Source organism: Anabrus simplex, chromosome 1 (genome assembly GCF_040414725.1).
Source record: "Anabrus simplex isolate iqAnaSimp1 chromosome 1, ASM4041472v1, whole genome shotgun sequence".
In the NCBI taxonomy this organism is placed as follows: Eukaryota; Metazoa; Arthropoda; class Insecta; order Orthoptera; family Tettigoniidae; genus Anabrus; species Anabrus simplex.
Window position 1 is genome coordinate 271,423,356 of NC_090265.1, and position 18,855 is coordinate 271,442,210.

The 18,855-nt window shown below is 37.9% G+C and overlaps 1 protein-coding gene across 1 annotated transcript in view; it reads right to left on the minus strand.

Annotated features, from left to right (window-relative positions):
• The window catches only part of LOC136863526 (carboxypeptidase B1), a 144,667-nt gene that overhangs the window by 33,893 nt on the left and 91,919 nt on the right, over nucleotides 1-18,855 (minus strand). The window contains exon 9 of the mRNA XM_068226003.1: nucleotides 9,510-9,759. Within this exon, the coding sequence (XP_068082104.1) occupies nucleotides 9,510-9,759 (250 nt within the window). The remainder of the gene's footprint in view (nucleotides 1-9,509; nucleotides 9,760-18,855) is intronic.

Consider the following 18,855-nt stretch of genomic DNA (forward strand, 5'->3'; position numbering starts at 1 on the left):
ACCCCACTGTCGGCAGCCCTGAAGATGGTTTTCCGTGGTTTCCCATTTTCACACCACGGCCCATCGTCGCCGTAAGACCTATCTGTGTCGGTGCGACGTAAAGCTAATAGCAAAAAATTCACAGGATTTAAGTTTGCTTTTCCTGCGCCTGTCTGTATATTTCATTATCACAATCATCATACTTGTTAATTATCATAAAAGAAGTACACTGATCTTCTCATTCATTTAAATCAGACTCATCATTCATGTAAAATTCTCGAGTATTTCAAAGTTCACATTCCTACCAATCACACTTCAGGAAGAAAAGATGAGATAATTCATTAAATCATCATGTTGCTCTATAAAATAACCAAAGTTACCATTACTATTGGTTACTTAAGTTATTCATCAAACATAAATATCAATTTCAAAAATTAAATTAAGTGCCAATATATAATTATCATATGTGATCTGCCATTATGCTATTAGTTACATCTGACATCTATTTAATGTCATTCTTTTGGATATTCAGTAGTCAGACATTTATAAAGACTCCACTAATCAATGTCAACAACATTCAATTGCAGATGACCTTTCCAGTGATACCATTTAATGTAATTAAACAAGCCTCCTAACTCCATTTATTTGAGTAAAAATATTTGTGGTTAGAAATTCAGGACAATATCAGCGAAGTTCGCATTATCTTCCCTATGTGGATTTGGTGACTTGTATTTAATTCTAAATATGTCATTGGTGAAGCGATGGGCATGCGTTCGTAATGAAATCAATAATGAATCAGCGATAAGAAACGAGCTATAGGAAATTAAATTTCCTTTTAATTGAAGTTTCGATAGCCATATTAGTAATCTGCAAAGTTTTAGCACTATTAAATTACAAGAAGCATTAGTAGCAAGTACATTCCTAAATCATAGAAGGCTTTGTACTCCAAGATGACGAAACTGACCATCTTAATATATATTTTTGTTTCAACTGCGCAGGATGTGGCCTACGTCATGTGCTAAGAAGACTGAGGTGGAGATGGGGACTTGAAGCAGACAAACCTATTCCCTGATGACCGAGTTGGAGCAAAGACCTTCCCAGATGTTCCCGAAAGCTGATACGATGTCGCAGTCGCATTGACAGCATGTCCGAACCATTTGGACATACACAGCAACGAAGAGAAACAGGAAGAAAAGATAAGTTCATTGAAATCTAGATTATGTAAGTATTTTAAATATCATGTTTTTAAGAAATGTCACCTTCTATTCTTGTAAAATATATATATGGAGTTCTATCGTGAACTATATTCAAAGAAAGTGATGTTACGTGCATATGTTACTTAAATATCTATAGATCATCAAATCCACAAAGGTTGTGAGTTTCACAAATAGGAAAAGTCCTCTCAGTTTAATTATTGCGTTTCAGAAATCGTATTTCGTGTTATATATGGAATACTGAAGGATTAATATGCGTGATAGAATCAAATATAACTATTATCAACCTTGAAATGCGTCAACTAATTAGCATCGTCAATAAAAATATCTAATTCTTCAATCTCGACGAAACAATATTGCGTTGATGGGGTGAAAGTTCGTATTGGGGATCATTGTAAGTACCTAGGTGTTAATATGAGGAGATATCTTCATTGTGGTAATCACAAAAATGGGATTTTAAATAAAGGGTAAAGATCTCTTCACATGGTTAAGAGGGTATTTAGGGGTTTAGTAAGGATGTAAAGGAGAGGGTATAGAAGTCTCTGGTAACACCCCAACTAGAGTATGATTCCAGTGTATGGGACCCTTACCAGGATTGTTTGATTCAGGAACTGGAACAAGTCCAAAGAAACTCAGCTCGATTTGTTCTGGGTGTTTTCCGACAAAAGAGTAGCGTTACAAAAATGTTGCGAAGTTTGGGCTGGTAAGACTTGGGAGCAAGGAGACGAGGTGCTCGACTAAGTGGTATGTTCCGAGCTGTCAGTGGAGAGATGGCCTGCAATGACATCAGTAGACGAATAAGTTTGAGTGGGGTGTTTAAAAGTAGGAAAGATCACAATATCAAGATAAAGTTGGAATTCAAGGAAACAAACTGGGGCAAACATTCGTTTATAGGAAGGGGAGTTAGGGATTGAAATGACGTATCAAGGGAGATGTTCAATAAATTTCCAATTTCTTTGCAATCATTTAAGGAAAGGTTAGGAACACAACAGATACAGAATCTGCCACCTGGGCGACTGTCCTAAATGCAAAGATAGATAGATAGATAGATAGATAGATAGGTAGATAGATAGACAGATAGATAGATTGATCGATTGATTGATTGATTGATTGATTGATTCATTCATTCATTCATTCATTCATTCATGTAATAGTTTTCTTTTAACCTACGTGTGATATATTCAGATGATTTCATTGATAATCTGAAATGAAATGAAAATCTACAGCCTGTTTTCCAGTCTTTGACCGGGTCAGGGATGTAATGAATGAACCAGATTTAGGCTATTATTACAATGGGGTCGCCACTCCCAAGGTGATATTAATGACTGATAAATGCTATGAAATGATAATGGAGAGTGTTGCTGGAATGAATGATGACAGGGAAAACCGGAGTACCCGGAGAAAAACCTGTCCCGCCTCCGCTTTGTCCAGCACAAATCTCACATGGAGTGACCGGGATTTGAACCACGGTATCCAGCGGTGAGAGGCCGACGCGCTGCCGTCTGAGCCACGGAGGCTCTTCATTGACAATCTATATATAAAATAAGAGTTTTGTCTGTACATTGCTCAGAATTTGAAAAGAATGGTATTTCTGTATCGGTCATGTCCACAGTAACAAGGAAATGCATTTTTTCTTTTCCGTAATTTCTGTCTGTCTGTCTGTCTGTCTGTCTGTCTGTCTGTCTGTCTGTCTGTCTGTCTGTCTGTCTGTCTGTCTGTCTGTCTGTCTGTCTGTCTGTCTGTCTGTCTGTCTGTCTGTCTGTCTGTCTGTCTGTCTGTCTGTCTGTCTGTACACGCATCACGAGAAAACGGCTGAAGAGAATTTAATGAAAATCGGAATGTAAAGTCGGGTGATGAACCGCTACAATCTAGGCTATAAATTATTTTATTCACACCGAGTGAAATGGTAGTTTAGGGGAAGGCCTGAAATTTAATTCTCAAATATTTATGTTATTAGTGGCCGTGTCTTAATGAAAATCGGTATGCAAGGTCGGAGTAATAAGTCTATATAATCTAGGCCATAAATAATTGTATTCACGCTGAGAAAACTGGTAGTTTAGGGGAAGGCCTAAAATTTAATTCTCAAATATTTATTATATTAGTGGTCGTATCTTCACGAAAATTGGTCTGCAAAGTTGGGGAATAAGTCGCTATAATCTAGGCCATCAATAATTTTATTCACTCTGATTGAAATGGTAGTTTAGGGGAAGGCCTGAAATGTAATCTATATATAAAATAAGAGTTTTGTCTGTACATTGCTAAGAAATTGAAAATAATGGTATTTCTGTATCTGTCATGTCTGCAGTAACAATGAAATGCATTTTTACTTTTCCGTAATTTCTGTCTGTCTGCCCGTCTGTGTGTATGTACACGCATCACGAGAAAACGGCTGAAGAGAATTTAGTGAAAATCTGTATGTAAAGTTGGGCGATGAACTACTACAATCTAGGGTATAAATTATTTTATTCACGCTGAGTGAAATGGTAGTTTAGGGGAAGGCCTGAAATGTAATTCTCAAATAAGTTATTTATTTATTTCTCAAATAAGGTTCTCAAGGGATACCTGGTAGGAAGGTATGGATAAATACTACATAACTAACATAATTTTAGTTATGTCGTAGTTTAGTAGTAGTTATGTAAGAAGTTATTAAATTTCCGATCACTTATGTCTTATACATTGTTACCGTACCGCATATAATCACAGAGATATTTAATGAATTTGGTTTTTTGTTACTAAGTCATATCAGCGCCGAGTCACGAGAAAATGGGTAAACAGAATTTAGTGAAAATAGGTATGTAAAGTATGAGAATAAGTAACTACAGTCTACGATATAAATAATTTTGTTAGACGCCCTAATATCACAGAGTCGAAAGAAAACTAATGTGAAGGCCTGCAATATAGAAAGCTTTATGGGATAGGAAAGGAATAGGGGTGTGAAGGAAGCGGCCTAGGCTTTAATTAATGTACAGTCTGGTGTGACTGGTGTGAAATGGGAAACCACGGAATACCATCTTCAGGGATGCCGGCAGTGGGGTTCGAATCCACTAACTCCCGGATGCAAGCTCACAGCTGCGCGCCTCTAACCACTCGGCCAACTCGCCTGGTCGTACCGTTTGTAACAGCCTGCCTGTATATTGGCGGGAAGTAGCTGGGGAGTTAGATAACTTTCTTCTTTAGCATGCCATTCCTCTGGTTCATACATTTTCTGATATTACTGGTACGTAATACACTGGTTCATCATACCATTCGAGCTATTCAATCCCTACTCTGAGGCACTGGTTGGAATGAGTAGTGTGCATATTTAACGGAATAATGACAGAGGAGTGTTCACGGCAGTCTGCGACCTGGTTAATCCAGCTCTGGAACTTTGGACTGTTAGATCGGCACCGTAGTACTGTTCGTTGAAAGTGAGAAAGTGTGCAGTTTTTCATTTGATCGAGTATTTTATATGATAACATTGCTTTCAATCGCTACATTCCTACTGACGTTTTTGTAATGACCCATGTTGAATTCAGTTAAGAAAACCACCAAGCCAGTCTTCCTGAGAATCCCGTAGCGAAGCACGGGTACATCAGCTAGTTCATTAAATAAAATATCGATTCGAGTGATAAATTTAATCCTAGTAATTATATTGAGAGTTAACCTGGAAGCAAATTATGCTGTTGTGTGGAAATAAATTCAGTAACTTAAAGTAAAGGGGATTCTTCGAAATGAAAGTACATAGTTGCGCAAAATGTAATGTTGAACATTTGTTTCAGTTTTTATGTTTGAATTTTTTTAGCTCAAGTGCTGCAGGGATTTATTATGTGATCTGCACACATCATGTTCCAAGTTTGGGCGCCATGTTGGCCATGAGCCTTAGTAACTTGAATCTGTAACACAATTCTTGGTAGTTATCGGTCCCTGGCACGGATGCACGTCATTCCGAATTAATTAACTGTCCATACCCCGTAACAGGTATCCTGCACTGATATCACGCCGATGGAGAACCCTAATTATATCAAGAGTCCCGAGTTCGGTTCATGAGAGCTGGACTACAACGAGTCAAAATCGTTAAACATGAGATCTCACATAGAAGCCGAATAATAAGGACTTCCAAAATGTTTGTATTGATCATACCAAACTTAAATGAATAGTTTTCAATGTAAATACCTGTATCCCTTCAGGCAAAAAATAAAGTCACGTATCCCAAAAGCGTGCGATTTCATTTCATTTCTGTCTGTTAATTGTTAGAATTGAAATGAAATGAAATGGCCAATGGCTTTTAGTGTCGGGAGTGTCCGAGGACATGTTCGGCTCGCCAGGTGCAGGTCTTTCAATTTGACTCCCTTAGGTGACCTGCACGTCATGATGAGGATGAAATGATGATGAAGACGACACATACACCCAGCCCCCGTGCCAGAGAAATTAACCAATGATGGTTAAAATTCCCGATCCTGGCGGGAATCGAACCCGAGACCCCTTTGACCAAAGGCCAGCACGCTAACCATGGAGCCGGACAATTGTTAGAATTTATTATGTTACTAACACCGTCAAGTTTGTTATTATAAAATTGTCAGTGATATTTTTTCATGAGTTCTTTTTATAAATAATTCGGTTAGCTCATATCAACCTTTAATTCCCATAAGTGATGAAGAGCCCTTTAGCGACCCTGTAAAGAAGAATCGAATAAGAACGCCACCGACCAAGCCGAGGTAAATTATTATGTAAGGGTTCAATAAATACTTACATTGAGCCAGACTGAGTAGCTTTCTGAATCGAACGTGGCATGTTCGATCCTGGCTCAGTCCGGTGGTACTTGAAGGTGCTCAAATACGTCAGCCTCATGTCGGTAGATTTACTGGCTTGTAAAAAACTCCTAAGGGACAAAATCCACGTCAGCGTCTCCGAAACTAAGAAAACCGTAATAGTAGTTAGTGCAACGCAAAGCCGATAACATTACTATTATTATACACAGGCAGATAATTTATTTGTCCTGGTGAAGTTAGGGAAGTTGTCCCTGCCGTACACTTAACCAGTAACATATTCAACATAACAAATCATTAAAAGCAACCTATCTCAAACGTAAAAACTATGTAGAACTACTGAGCTGCAGTCAATAGTAACTACTTGTACATTAAAAGTTATGAAAGTTGAAGGGAAACAGCACAGTTTTAGAGGAAATGAATAGAGTTTCGGCGTTATACATAAACACTTAAGTTATAAAAATAAAAAGAGAACTACGAAACAAAATAGAATTATCTCTAAAATAAAATTTAGTCTTATACTGTGATTCCCACCCATGTTGAGAAAGATACAGGGGAAGGATAAACTAGACAAGGAAAGGGGAGAGGAATTAAAGAGAAAGGGAATCAGTAAGTACGAAAAAGATTATGCCTTGCTGCCTTAGCGTTTGTCTCTTTCCATCTGATATTTTGTACATGCATGATTAAATATTTTGGTCACTGATTTCTCTCTGACGCCTTGCGGCAGATTGTTTCATTCGCTGTGAAGGAATTGCCATATACTGGGGACTTGAAATTGGTTATTGTAATAATATGAATAGTCTGTGCTCTTATGTTTTCTCGTTCTGTAAAGACGTAATCTTCATTGTCTAACTTGCGTCTGTGTTGTAGACGGAGCCAGCCTAGTTTGGTGTAGGACGATGCGACATGGTCTGTGTATTTAAGTTTGCAGATGGACCTCACAAATGTATTTTTCGAGCGCTGTAACTTCAGTAGTGATTTATCAGTACAGTTGTAAACTATATCACAGTAATCAAGAATTGGCATGAGTGAAGTTTCAAGTAAAATCTGTTTGGGTTTAAAGATAAATGTAAATTTAAACGCTTAGGGCATCCAGTGACGCAAATACTCACCTGAAAATTGATGCCGTATGTGTGAACCAGGATAGGTGTTCATCTAGAATGATTCCAAGATTTATTTACAGTTTTACTGAAAGGTATGACTTTGGTCTGTATTAGTAACACTGGGAGAGTTGCGCGATCTGCTTTCAATAATAGTCTTGGATTGTTTGGGATTTGTCAAGGTTAGGAGGGAGCCCATTCTTTACCGCCTAGTCGTTTACAGATTCGAAATCTAAATTTAATTTTTCCGTTCTTTCTAAAATGTCATCCGGTCTACAATGAATGTACAGTTGCATGTCGTCTAGGTTAATGTGATGTCTTCTCCACCTAAGATATTTATATAGATCATTGGTATACAGTGAAAAATAGAAGAGGTGCTAGTGAAGAACCTTGAGGAGCTCCTGTTTCCATGGTCCGCCACGAGGAGCATTGGTCACCTTTGTTGCTAACACATTGCTAACGAACATGTAAAATGGAGTGGTCCCAGTTCAGGGTGTTGTTTGAAAAACCTATTAGATAAAGTTTTGACAGTAATAAATCGTAGTCTACAGAATCGAATGCCTTGCTGAAGTCGGGGAGGAACATTAGTGCCGTCTGTCTTTCGTCCATCGCTTAACTTATGTCATCAGTGACTCTAATCAAGGAAGTACACGTGCTACGATTGCTACAAAAACCTGATTGACATGTGTCTAGAGTATGATTTTCACCCTTATAAATTTCTTTAATTTGATTGTAAACAATGTAATTTAGTCCTTTAACTCTACTGTCGAAATTATGTTAATGGATTAGTAATCACCGGTGTGTATTGGGGGTCTCAATCTTTGGCATTGGATGTACCAGGGCCATTTTCCATTGTACACACCATTCTGTGAGGAGTAATTATATATGTAGATTTGTTGGGGGGAGGGGGATGGTTGCGTCTAATATTTTCCTCAGCATTACTCTAGCAATGGTATAAAATACAATTGCATTTGGTTTTATTTTCTAGAGGGCATTTCTAACTTGCATTTGTGAGATGTTACTGAAATAAAACTTTTCTTCGTTTAATACCTCATTGTTTTAGTTCTCAACAATAAAGTTTTGTTTTGCACTTTGATACAATGCATCGCGTGATGTTACGAAATAATCGTTCAGTTCTTCCAGTGATATATCCGGGTGTTCATTATTTTCGTGTGTATTTATACTAACGTTTTTGAATATTTTTTCCATTAATTGTCGGGTTGTGCGCCTTGTCTAATCAAACTATGTGCATATCGCAGTCGCGCGTTTCTTATTTCCTGTTTTGTCTTATTACAAAGTTTCCAACAGTCATTAAATTAGTCCTCCGTTGGGTCAAGTTTGTATTTTCTGCGAGCTGTATCCCGTTTTGTCAATAAACTTTTAATGACTTTATTTTGTCCATGGGGATTTTCCTTTCTTACTTCTTATTATGTATAAAGGGGATGACTATCAAAACTCTGTAACCCTAGATCATTAAAAATGTGAACCATGTCATCAATATTCGTCATGTGTGTAATATCATGCCAAGATCTTGAATACCTTGGCCATTAACGCATCACTGTTTGCGTTGTTGTACTCTCGTATGCTAATGCACTTGGGCTTTGTTGTAGGGGAGTAGGGTATGAAAATAAAGTCTTGAGCTGAAAATCTGGGGGCTGTCGTCTGTCGGTGGTCCATTACTCTGTCAGAGTTGTTTGTCAGTATTAAATCAAGTGTGAGAGTGATAACGCTGCTGCAGTTAATTACGATGCTATAAAACCAAAACCCATGGCGCAACAGCCCCGTGGCCGCTGTCCAGCCCGAAGGCCTGCAGATTACGGGTTGTAGTGTGGTCAGCATGACGAAGCCTCTCGGCCGTTATTCTTGGTTTCCTAGATCGGGAATTACGATGATATGCATTTTATAAATCACAAACAATTGTTTTAAAATAATAGCATTTATTTTATCGACTAACAACCAACAATGGCACACAACGGGCTTCAGCCCCGTGGAATGAACATTTACACGTGAGAAATACACCACATGCGCACTGATTCCCGTTATCACTAAGATTATTCAATCTATTAACATCTTCGTTAGGAGCCAGAACAAATTTAAGTACTGTAAATAGGAAGGTGGAGACACATATAAATAAAACAAGCGCATGCAGTTTGGTTTTCTTTTTCGTGTAGCGTTCTAAGGGAAGATATAAACAGCAGAACAGCAGAGTCGAAAAAATCACACAGCTCAGCCCTTGAATAAAAAGTGTTAAAAATCAATTTACACGTTCTCTGAAATCCGATATTCCTGTAACTCCAACCAGTAGTAAAACAGACCAGTTCTCGTCAGTTTAAATCAACACATTGCCAGCTGCATTATTGGGATTCGTGACAAATTTCCAATAAGAAACGATGCACACGGAAATATGCAGCCAGTCAGTTCCTTACGACGAAACGTCACTTCATCTGCCGTAGGGATCGTCGAGATAATACCAGTCATATTCAGAAAATGTTGCTTGATCTTTCGAAGCTGAGGTTATGTTCTCCTCGTTCTGCTGACCATAGGAAGAAATGTGGCTGCCGAAGACTCTGATGGCCTCAAAGAAAGGTGCCACATTTTTCTTGAGTTCTTTGGGTGGGATATCAAATCCACGTCTACCTCCTCCTGGAAGTTCCACTGTATAGGACAACTTCACTCCTATCACCGCCTTCTCCCAGTCATCGCTGGCGCCGGCCGAGGGATCTGTCAAGTACAAAGAATACAACTGTATTATTTACCCTCCTTAACCCTCACAGCACACCTGGGGTCACCTTTTACCCCGTTCATTCTAAACCTAGAATAACTCAGAATTTTGAACCTATACGTGTTTCACAGTGAACTCCAGAATAATATTGTATGTGGGTTATTCGTGAAAAAATATGCTGAATTGTACATTATTTTTGTCACTTTTGAACTAGGTGAGAATGTCAGAAATGAGAGAAAAGAAAAATCCGCTTGTATTAAAGAATTTGTAGAAAATTGAGTACTTGAAGATAAACGGGGAATAAAATATGAAGTGACTGGCTACATGAATAAACTCAAACCTAAGTTCCATTTAAATTCATGAAAGCTGAAGTGAAGAAAATTTTGATTTCATACTGTGACATAAATGCCCTCTTCCCATACTAAAAAAATGACACTTTACCATATTTTCCACACTGTTTCATTAAAAATAGTGGTCTTATAAGATACAGTCCCAGCATTCTCCTGGTATGAAATGAAATGAAATGGCGTATGGCTTTTACTGTAGTGCCGGAATGTGTCCGAGGACTTCGGCTCGGCAGGTGCAGGTCTTTTGATTTCACTCCAGTAGGCGACCGGCGCGTCGTGATGAGGATGAAATGATGATGAGGACGACACACACACCCAGTCCCCATGCTAGGGGAATTAACTAATCAAACCCGCGATCCCTGAGACCAAAGACCAGCACGCTAACCATTTAGCCATGCAGCCGGTCATTCGCCTGGTGTGAAAATTGGAAACTACGTAAAACTATATTCATGACTGCCGACGGTAAGATTCGAACTCACCATCTACCGAATGCAAGCTCACAGCTGCACGCTCCTACCCGCACGGCCAACTCTCTCGGTCCGGACTGCTTTATAGAACGCTTTATGCTCTACAATTCCTACACATTTTGTGGATATCTTAAATGCTTTCTGCAGCCTAAGCCGAGAAAATGTTGGCTAGTCGTCACTTTCTATCGAGCAGTTTCGCCGAAACCGTTACTTCCTTTCACCACAGATCAGTATTTAATGACATGTAAACATTTCCGTGATCCTCTAGGAAACAGTAAAACCCACACGAAAATCTGTCCAGTGATTCTCCAGTTTTGCTACTCGTAATTAAGCTGAACCTCACGAATGCTCTTGTCGAACCCTGAGAGTATTTCTACTATTAACCTATGTAAAAGCTGTTACTGTGAGCCCCCACTGTAGAACGCTTTACGCTCCAAAATTCTTACACTAGTAGTTTGTGGTTTTGTCAACCTAAGTCGAGAAAATGTTCGCATGCCGTCACTTCCTCTGAGTTCTTTCACAGAAACCGTTACAGCTCATTTCCCTTTCATCACAGTTCGATATTTAATGCATGATAACCTCACCTTCCTCTAGAGCAGTGATATTCAAAGTGTGGTACACAGGAGTATGCAAATTTATTGTAGCTTCCAACCAATTTCAGTGAGCGGTTCAGAAAAGAGTCGAGTCTGCTCATTTTCAATAAAATTTTGTTTTGATTTAGTGTTTTTGTCTACCAGTACACAAAGTCCCCTTTCGAACTATTCATTTCAAAATATGTGCCAGTTTGTAGCTCTCATTGACTAGGTATGTAAAAATGCTTATCCATGCTGCATTGTTCTTTTTAATTCTTTTGTTTCGAAATCTACTCACTCACTTCAGTCTCTTCAGCAGCAAAGTACATAGTACAGTAGTAATTTTTGCATTAATAACTATACTCGTATAGACATGATATTGTATAGGATTTTGGGCTTGTACCGTGTCAAGAAAATAAGGTAAAATTCTTAACGTTTCGTACAAAACTCTGTTCTGCGTCCTCAGAAGAATCCTCGACTGTCGACGAGAAAGGCTTCTTAAACAATGGCACTTTTGAATTTGGAACGTTATAATAGAAGTAGAAGTTCATTCACCACCAGATGGCCCCCAGGATGTGGCCGAACGCTAGCGTTCGAAGTGGAAACTGACCGAACTATCAAAATCAGACTAAGCGGTTCACATAACGTGTATATTTATCGTTACTGGGCAATAAAATCCTCGTAATTCCATTCACGAGGAAACCACGTTTCTCCATCTGTCTTGTGAAGGCTTGCCGCGTTGCTTGAGAGACCAAGAGGTTCAGCAGAGAAAATGCCAGGAACAGTTTTCCGGCCATTGCTAACAGCTCAGTTATGGACTTCTTCTGTAAACTTCACTCAGGAGGAGTTACGAGTTTTCCTTTGACCAACGACGATATACATATATCTAATACAGTATTGTTATTATTGGGGAACAGGGTGGTGTAGCGGCTTAGCTGCTAGCCTGTTATCCTGGCGACCTCGGTTTGATTCCCGATGTGCTGAGATGTGATTTTCAGTTGAAAATGCCATGGTGTCAGGAAGGACATGCGACCACAGCTCCTTCATGCCTCAGTGCGTGCAGAGGCCCTGATTAAGTGGGATAATCTGTGGGTGTATTCTGCCCGAAGGCAGGTCCGAACCTCCGCACAGGTGTGCCTGAGCCGGATTTTACGTACGGTAGGGTGGCCAGTTCCTTTCTGTTCCTCCATTCCCTTACCCCACCAACAGCGCGTGGCAACCCATCCAAATCTTGATCAAGCCCAATGTTGCTTAACTTCGGATCCGGTGTTTCAACACGGCTACGGCCGTTGGCGATTATGATAAGGATGTGTGCCATTTCACCGTTCTATAGTTACTATATTTGGAACAAAAATGGCGCTTCGGCTATTAGCGGGTCAGAATAAAAACAATTAACAGCTGTATGAACTGAAGAGATGATAAATTCAACCGGCAATCACAGAAGGAATTCTTTTTTTTAGAAGGCAGTGCGAAAGAATGACGAGAGCGGATTATTTAAATCCATTATTGAAAAAAAATCTTCCATTAGAGAAAGGATTCTTAATTGAGCACTACACCAAGAAAGACGGAATCGCGTAAAGAAACCCAGTAATAATTGGAGAGTTTAGTCTACTGTTAGAGATAAGATCAAGTCAACGATAACCCGCCGAACACCAGCTGTATTTGACATATACGTGAGATAAAAGACCAGCTGATAAGAAACGTCAAGTTGGAGCTTCACTACGTCACGGTTGGGCTCGGAACATTTTATTTGCCCGATACTGCATAACATCAAGAGAACTGAAGTAGACGGAACAGAGTGCAATCCTTAAAGCACATAAAATTCATAACGTTTCGGCGAGCAAGGCAGTTTGAAACAAGACGATATTTAGAGTCTTATAGGCAAATTAAGCGGAACAGAAAACAAATATACTGACCACATTAGCATTACTAAGCAGATTACCATGTATAAATCCACTAATGCCTTGTATTATTCTGTCCTTGATGCAATGGAGGCCGTCATGATGTTCTAAGAAGCTGAGGCGAGGACTACTCTGGCTATGGTAACGCTTGACGAGATGGATGATCCAGGAGGATAGTAGTCAGCTGTGATGACGAGATGATTCCTTGTTACTTAAGCCGAACCAGGGAGCAAGACCTACCATCCCATGACGATCAACAGCGAGATGGAAGCCAGATCCAATAAGCAAAGATAAGTCCCCATTTAAGTCGTATCGTAAGTAGAAAACCTTATTCTTTGGGTTAATGTATAATATATGTAGTAACATTTTGTGTGCGTAATTAATATACGTGTGTGTGTTCACAAGGAAATAGGTATTCATCCAAAGTTACCGTAAATTCCAAACATAGGCGTTAAAGTACCAGTGAAATGCCGTTCGTAAATCTGTCAATATGAGAGTGGAGAAGTGATTGATATTTTTTTTTCATAATTTGTTGTCAGTGAAATATTAGAGTATTATGAGGAACCTAATATTTATATGCATGATGGTTTTGACTAATAGCAAGCGTAAAGATCGTATTTAGGGAGTATTACAAGGAAATTTGATGGCACAATTTTAAGGTTACAGTGTACTATTTATTTGATACTATGACAGTAATGGTAATGAATATATATATGTGCAGGTGATAGTACATATGTTGTGTTTTGATGGAATGAGTGCTTCAATTATAAATGCTACGCGATAATGGAAGTGTTAAATAATGAATATAGTTAGCATATGAATTGCTAGTGTATTTTGATGGTGATAGTTACTGTTATTTAAGGTGTCGGTCATAGTATTTCTTCGAGAAATGGTAGTATGTGTGGGTTGCACATGCTAAGGTGTCGGAGGTGAAACGTACTGTTTCTGATTGCTATTTTATTCCCTAATATATATATGATACAGTTTAGAATACGATCTTAATGCCATCACTAAATAATTAATTGAATAAGTAGGATCTTCGAAGAGCCGAGAGATCACTTACATAAACATTTAGACCTTCACTGACATAACTACGACTGTTTTCATATATTCTCACTTACGGCAAGTCAGCTTACGATTTATTTATTTTCTCTTGGAGCAATATTAGTCATCACTGGTAACTTAGACTTTCATATGTGGATTTTAGATGAGGATAGAGTCTTCCTATGTGTCAGTTTTTCCATACATGGTATTTCGTTGGATTATTAATCGTGATATACTTGGAAATGTTATGGTAAGTCATATACGCACTTTAGCTGAAATTTAACCATGAATTAAAGGAATAATTGAATAATTTAGCAATGTAATCCTTACGATGGAAATAATTTGAAAATGCTTACGACTTAAAGTGGACTTAGTTTTGCTTATATGGAGGCTAATTGGTACAAAGTATGAAACATTGAACAAATTGAAACTTCGAATAGAGTAGATACCTAAGAATCAGACAGTAATCTTTTCACACGATTTTTCTACTGTGCGTGGACATTGAGATGAACTGTTTTCAACCGAGTGATATACATTTCTGTAATTGTATGCGAATTTAATTCAGGCAATTGAATTTTGATGGTTTCGAGAAGCAACTTAACTTAATTTTCAGAGATTCCAGATCTTAATTAATTAATTAATTAATTGAGTCATTAATTATTGGCCATTTTCTTTGCGTTTTCCTCATTTTCCAATTGAACTTTAATTTGAATTGTATATAGTAGGAATATAGTTTATTTTACTTAGAACTTTCGGATGCATCCAAATAATTCATTCATTACAAACATTATAATAATTATAATTATTGCAATTATCCAACTTTTTCAATTATGTTGAGTAATTTTACTTATTATGTAATTTAATTATTTTTTTCTTTCATTTGAATTCCTTGGAAACTACTTAGTTATAATACAATTTTTCGAGAGGCTAAGATTATGATTCAGATGAATAAGGCCTAAGTTCATTATTTTATTTATTTATCAGAGGTTTTCCCAAACCTATTTCTTCAAGACAACATCAATATATTTATTGAGAAACTGATTGAATAGGAAACCTGCTATACTGTATAAATGATTTTCAAGGTAATCAACGTTTATTCCAATTCATCCATAAATCAATTTATGAATAAAAGTTGAGTAGAGTAATATTGGATTCTTTCAATGTCTGCTTAGAGTAAGTACTAGATATAGGCTTGGAATGATTAATTTTCATTGCGATCCTGATGACATCATGTACGGTGTTCTTGGCAAGCCACGATAATCTGATTTTTGCGATAAATTTTGGTATCAAAAATATACGGTAACCGACTAATAGCGTGTTGAAGACGTTCATTTACGTAGGTTGGTATTTACCGTAGGCCGTCGGTGTTTCTTTCTCACGCGGAACTCACAACCCAAGAATATTCGGCAGATGAAAGTATTATCAAGAGCTAGTCTGGAAACTCGTGTAGTCAACCTGGACGCGGGATGGTGCATGTAGTTAATTGGCTGCCCAACTGCGGGGCAATTCAAGAGAAAGACACCGTGGCAGTAAAGGGTCGCCAAAACTTGTAGTTAAATTGGTGCCATGCGAAATAAGGAAAAGGTGTACACGAATGGTCGCCAATTGTAGATAAATTGTCGTCCATACGTGTAGCAATTCAAGAGAAAGACACCGTGGGAGTAATCTGTAGCAAATATAGGAGGACACTGTGGGCCAAAATGTGGCTAAAACATGTAGTAATTGATGCCGCAATAGTGGAATAATTCAAGAGAAAAACACCGTGGGAGATAGATGTTGGTTATCAAACCATATTCATATGATGTTACGTCATATTCAGAATGAAGAGAAAGATATTAAGGTCAAGAAGTGGAGTTGTTGAGTATTGTAGAATTACACAAACATGTGGCAATTTCAAATTTTACTGAGAGAGCCTTGATAAGAAGGAAAGGTATATTTTAGGAGTTGATTCTCAGAGGATTTTGAATGTATGGACCAGATAATGGAGTGAAAATGGAGGTATCATGCAAAATTTAGTCATATCTGATAAAAAAAAATTGTCGTTTGACCAGATATTATATTGGGATCGAAGGAAGCACAGCAGAACAGTGGACTGTGAAATCGAATAGATGCCCAATAATAATAATAATCAGAAGTAAAAGGGGAGAGAAACGGATGGATGAGAGGAAGAAAATATTTCAGGATGGCTAGAAAAAAATCGAATTTCTGTCCAGAGGAAGCTAAAGTAGAATATGAGGACTTTATAATTGTAAATATAAAACATTGTAAGTGAATGTAAGGGATGTTACTAACATGTTGGTCACCATTTATTATGAAATAACTTAGATATAGGAAGTAGATGATAAGTTGAGTTATTTGAACCTTTTTTTAATTATTTAGGCCAGAATTAGGATTTGGAATCTTAGTCATTAAGGTAAATGTTTCATATTTTGTGGAGTAATTGGGTCATCCTCGTAAGCAAAGCCTAGTCAGAGTAGTTAAGCCTATATTTAAGCATTGTATCAGTACAGTTGAGTGAGTAAGGATAAGAATATTTGTGAATATTGAACTATAGAGAAAGTAGGGCAGAGTTAGAGTATTTTCTGAAGTAATAGAGAATTCGGAGATAATACGTAAAAGTCAAGATGTCAACATTGAGTCAATTAAAAGCACAATTTGAAGAATACCAGAGAATACAAAAGGAGGAACAGGAAGAAAAGGAGAAGAGACAGGAAGAGAAGGAGAGGAGACAGAAAGAAGAACAACAGGGAATGTTCGAAATCTTAATAGGAATGATGGAAAAGCAACTGCAAATGATGGAAGAAAACCGAAAGCGTGATAAGGAGGAACAGGAAAAAAAGGAGAAGAGGCAGGAAGAGAAGGAGAGAAAACAGAAGGAAGAACAAGGGGAGAAAGAGAGAAAGCAGAAGGAAGAACAGGAAGAAAAGGAGAGGAAGCAAGAAGAGAGATATAAGAGATTCATGGAAGAAATCAGTAGTAAACAGGAAGAGAAACATAAGCAGATGATGGAGGAGATGAAGCAAGAAATGAAGCAGGAGATGAGGGAAGAGATGAAGAAAGGTCGTCAGGAGCAGAAGGAAGAATTGGGTAAATATCAGGAAAAGATGGAAGAGATAACTAGGGAACGAGAAAGAAAACACAGAATAATGGTAATGGAGATAAAGGAAGAAATCTTGAAAGTACGATCAACTGCAAACGAGATCATTAACACTATAGATGAATGGAGAGCCGAAATTAAAGGAGGAATGGAGAAGAAAGAAGAACATGAAAATCAACGAAGATCATCACAAGAAGAAGCTGGGAAACCGGAGGAGAAGAAAGAAGAAGATGTTGAAAACCGAGAAGAAAAACTACTGAAAATAATTGAACAACCGAAGGAGAAACAACGAGAACTATTCAGAGAAGAAATAAGAAGAGAAAAACCAGAAAAACCAGACATACGAGAAGAATGGCAACGAAAGCAGATGAAGCAAATTGCGAGAATGGAGGAGAGACAAAGAAAAAGAAGAAAAATGGAAACCAAGATAGTTCAAGCAGAAATTTGGCAGATGCAGAATCATGTAAACATGCATAAGGCAGATTTGCAAGAAGAAGAGAAAGAAATTCATTTACTTGAGGCTAGCACAGTACTGACCAAACGATTCATAAGAAAACCGAAGGTTACTTCAAAGAAATGGCAAGCAAATACGTATGAAGAGAAAGAACCATGTTCAAAGGTGAAAACGAAAGCAAGAAGAGAAGAAGACGAACGAAAGTGGACGTCAAGATTACCAGACGGAAGGAGAAGAATGTTAACTTATCTATAGAAAGACAAGGAGAATGTTGAAAACGCAATGAAAAATTCCAAAATTCATAGTTATTACACGAGTAGACTCGTGGGAAATCAATCCTTATATTAGTAAAGAAGCCAGCAATCTCAAACGTATCCACTAAGATATTTGCAAAGTTCATACATTTATTCGATGGACCATTTGTTATACATCGGTCATTTGGAAACAACGCTTATGAAGTTCACGATCTGAATGGTAGAAGTAAAGGAATACACAATGCGGCAAATATTAAGTTATATCACAAGGAACAAAGGAATTAGGATCCATCAAATGACGTAGTTAAATAAGGAATGAGAAGTGGAATGGCTTATGAGAAGAACGAACTAATCCAATTAAAAAAAAAACTTACAGTAATGCTCTCAAAATTTTAACTATGAACAGTGAAAAGTCCCATTATGATCTTAGAAATATATAGGATAAATATATAGCAAGCAATATATTTAAGTCAACGTGGGAGGAGTAAATGTGCCATTTCACCGTTCTATAGTTACTATATTTGGAACAAAAATGGCGCTTCGGCTATTAGCGGGTCAGAATAAAAACAATTAACAGCTGTATGAACTGAAGAGATGATAAATTCAACCGGCAATCACAGAAGGAATTCTTTTTTTTAGAAGGCAGTGCGAAAGAATGACGAGAGCGGATTATTTAAATCCATTATTGAAAAAAAATCTTCCATTAGAGAAAGGATTCTTAATTGAGCACTACACCAAGAAAGACGGAATCGCGTAAAGAAACCCAGTAATAATTGGAGAGTTTAGTCTACTGTTAGAGATAAGATCAAGTCAACGATAACCCGCCGAACACCAGCTGTATTTGACATATACGTGAGATAAAAGACCAGCTGATAAGAAACGTCAAGTTGGAGCTTCACTACGTCACGGTTGGGCTCGGAACATTTTATTTGCCCGATACTGCATAACATCAAGAGAAC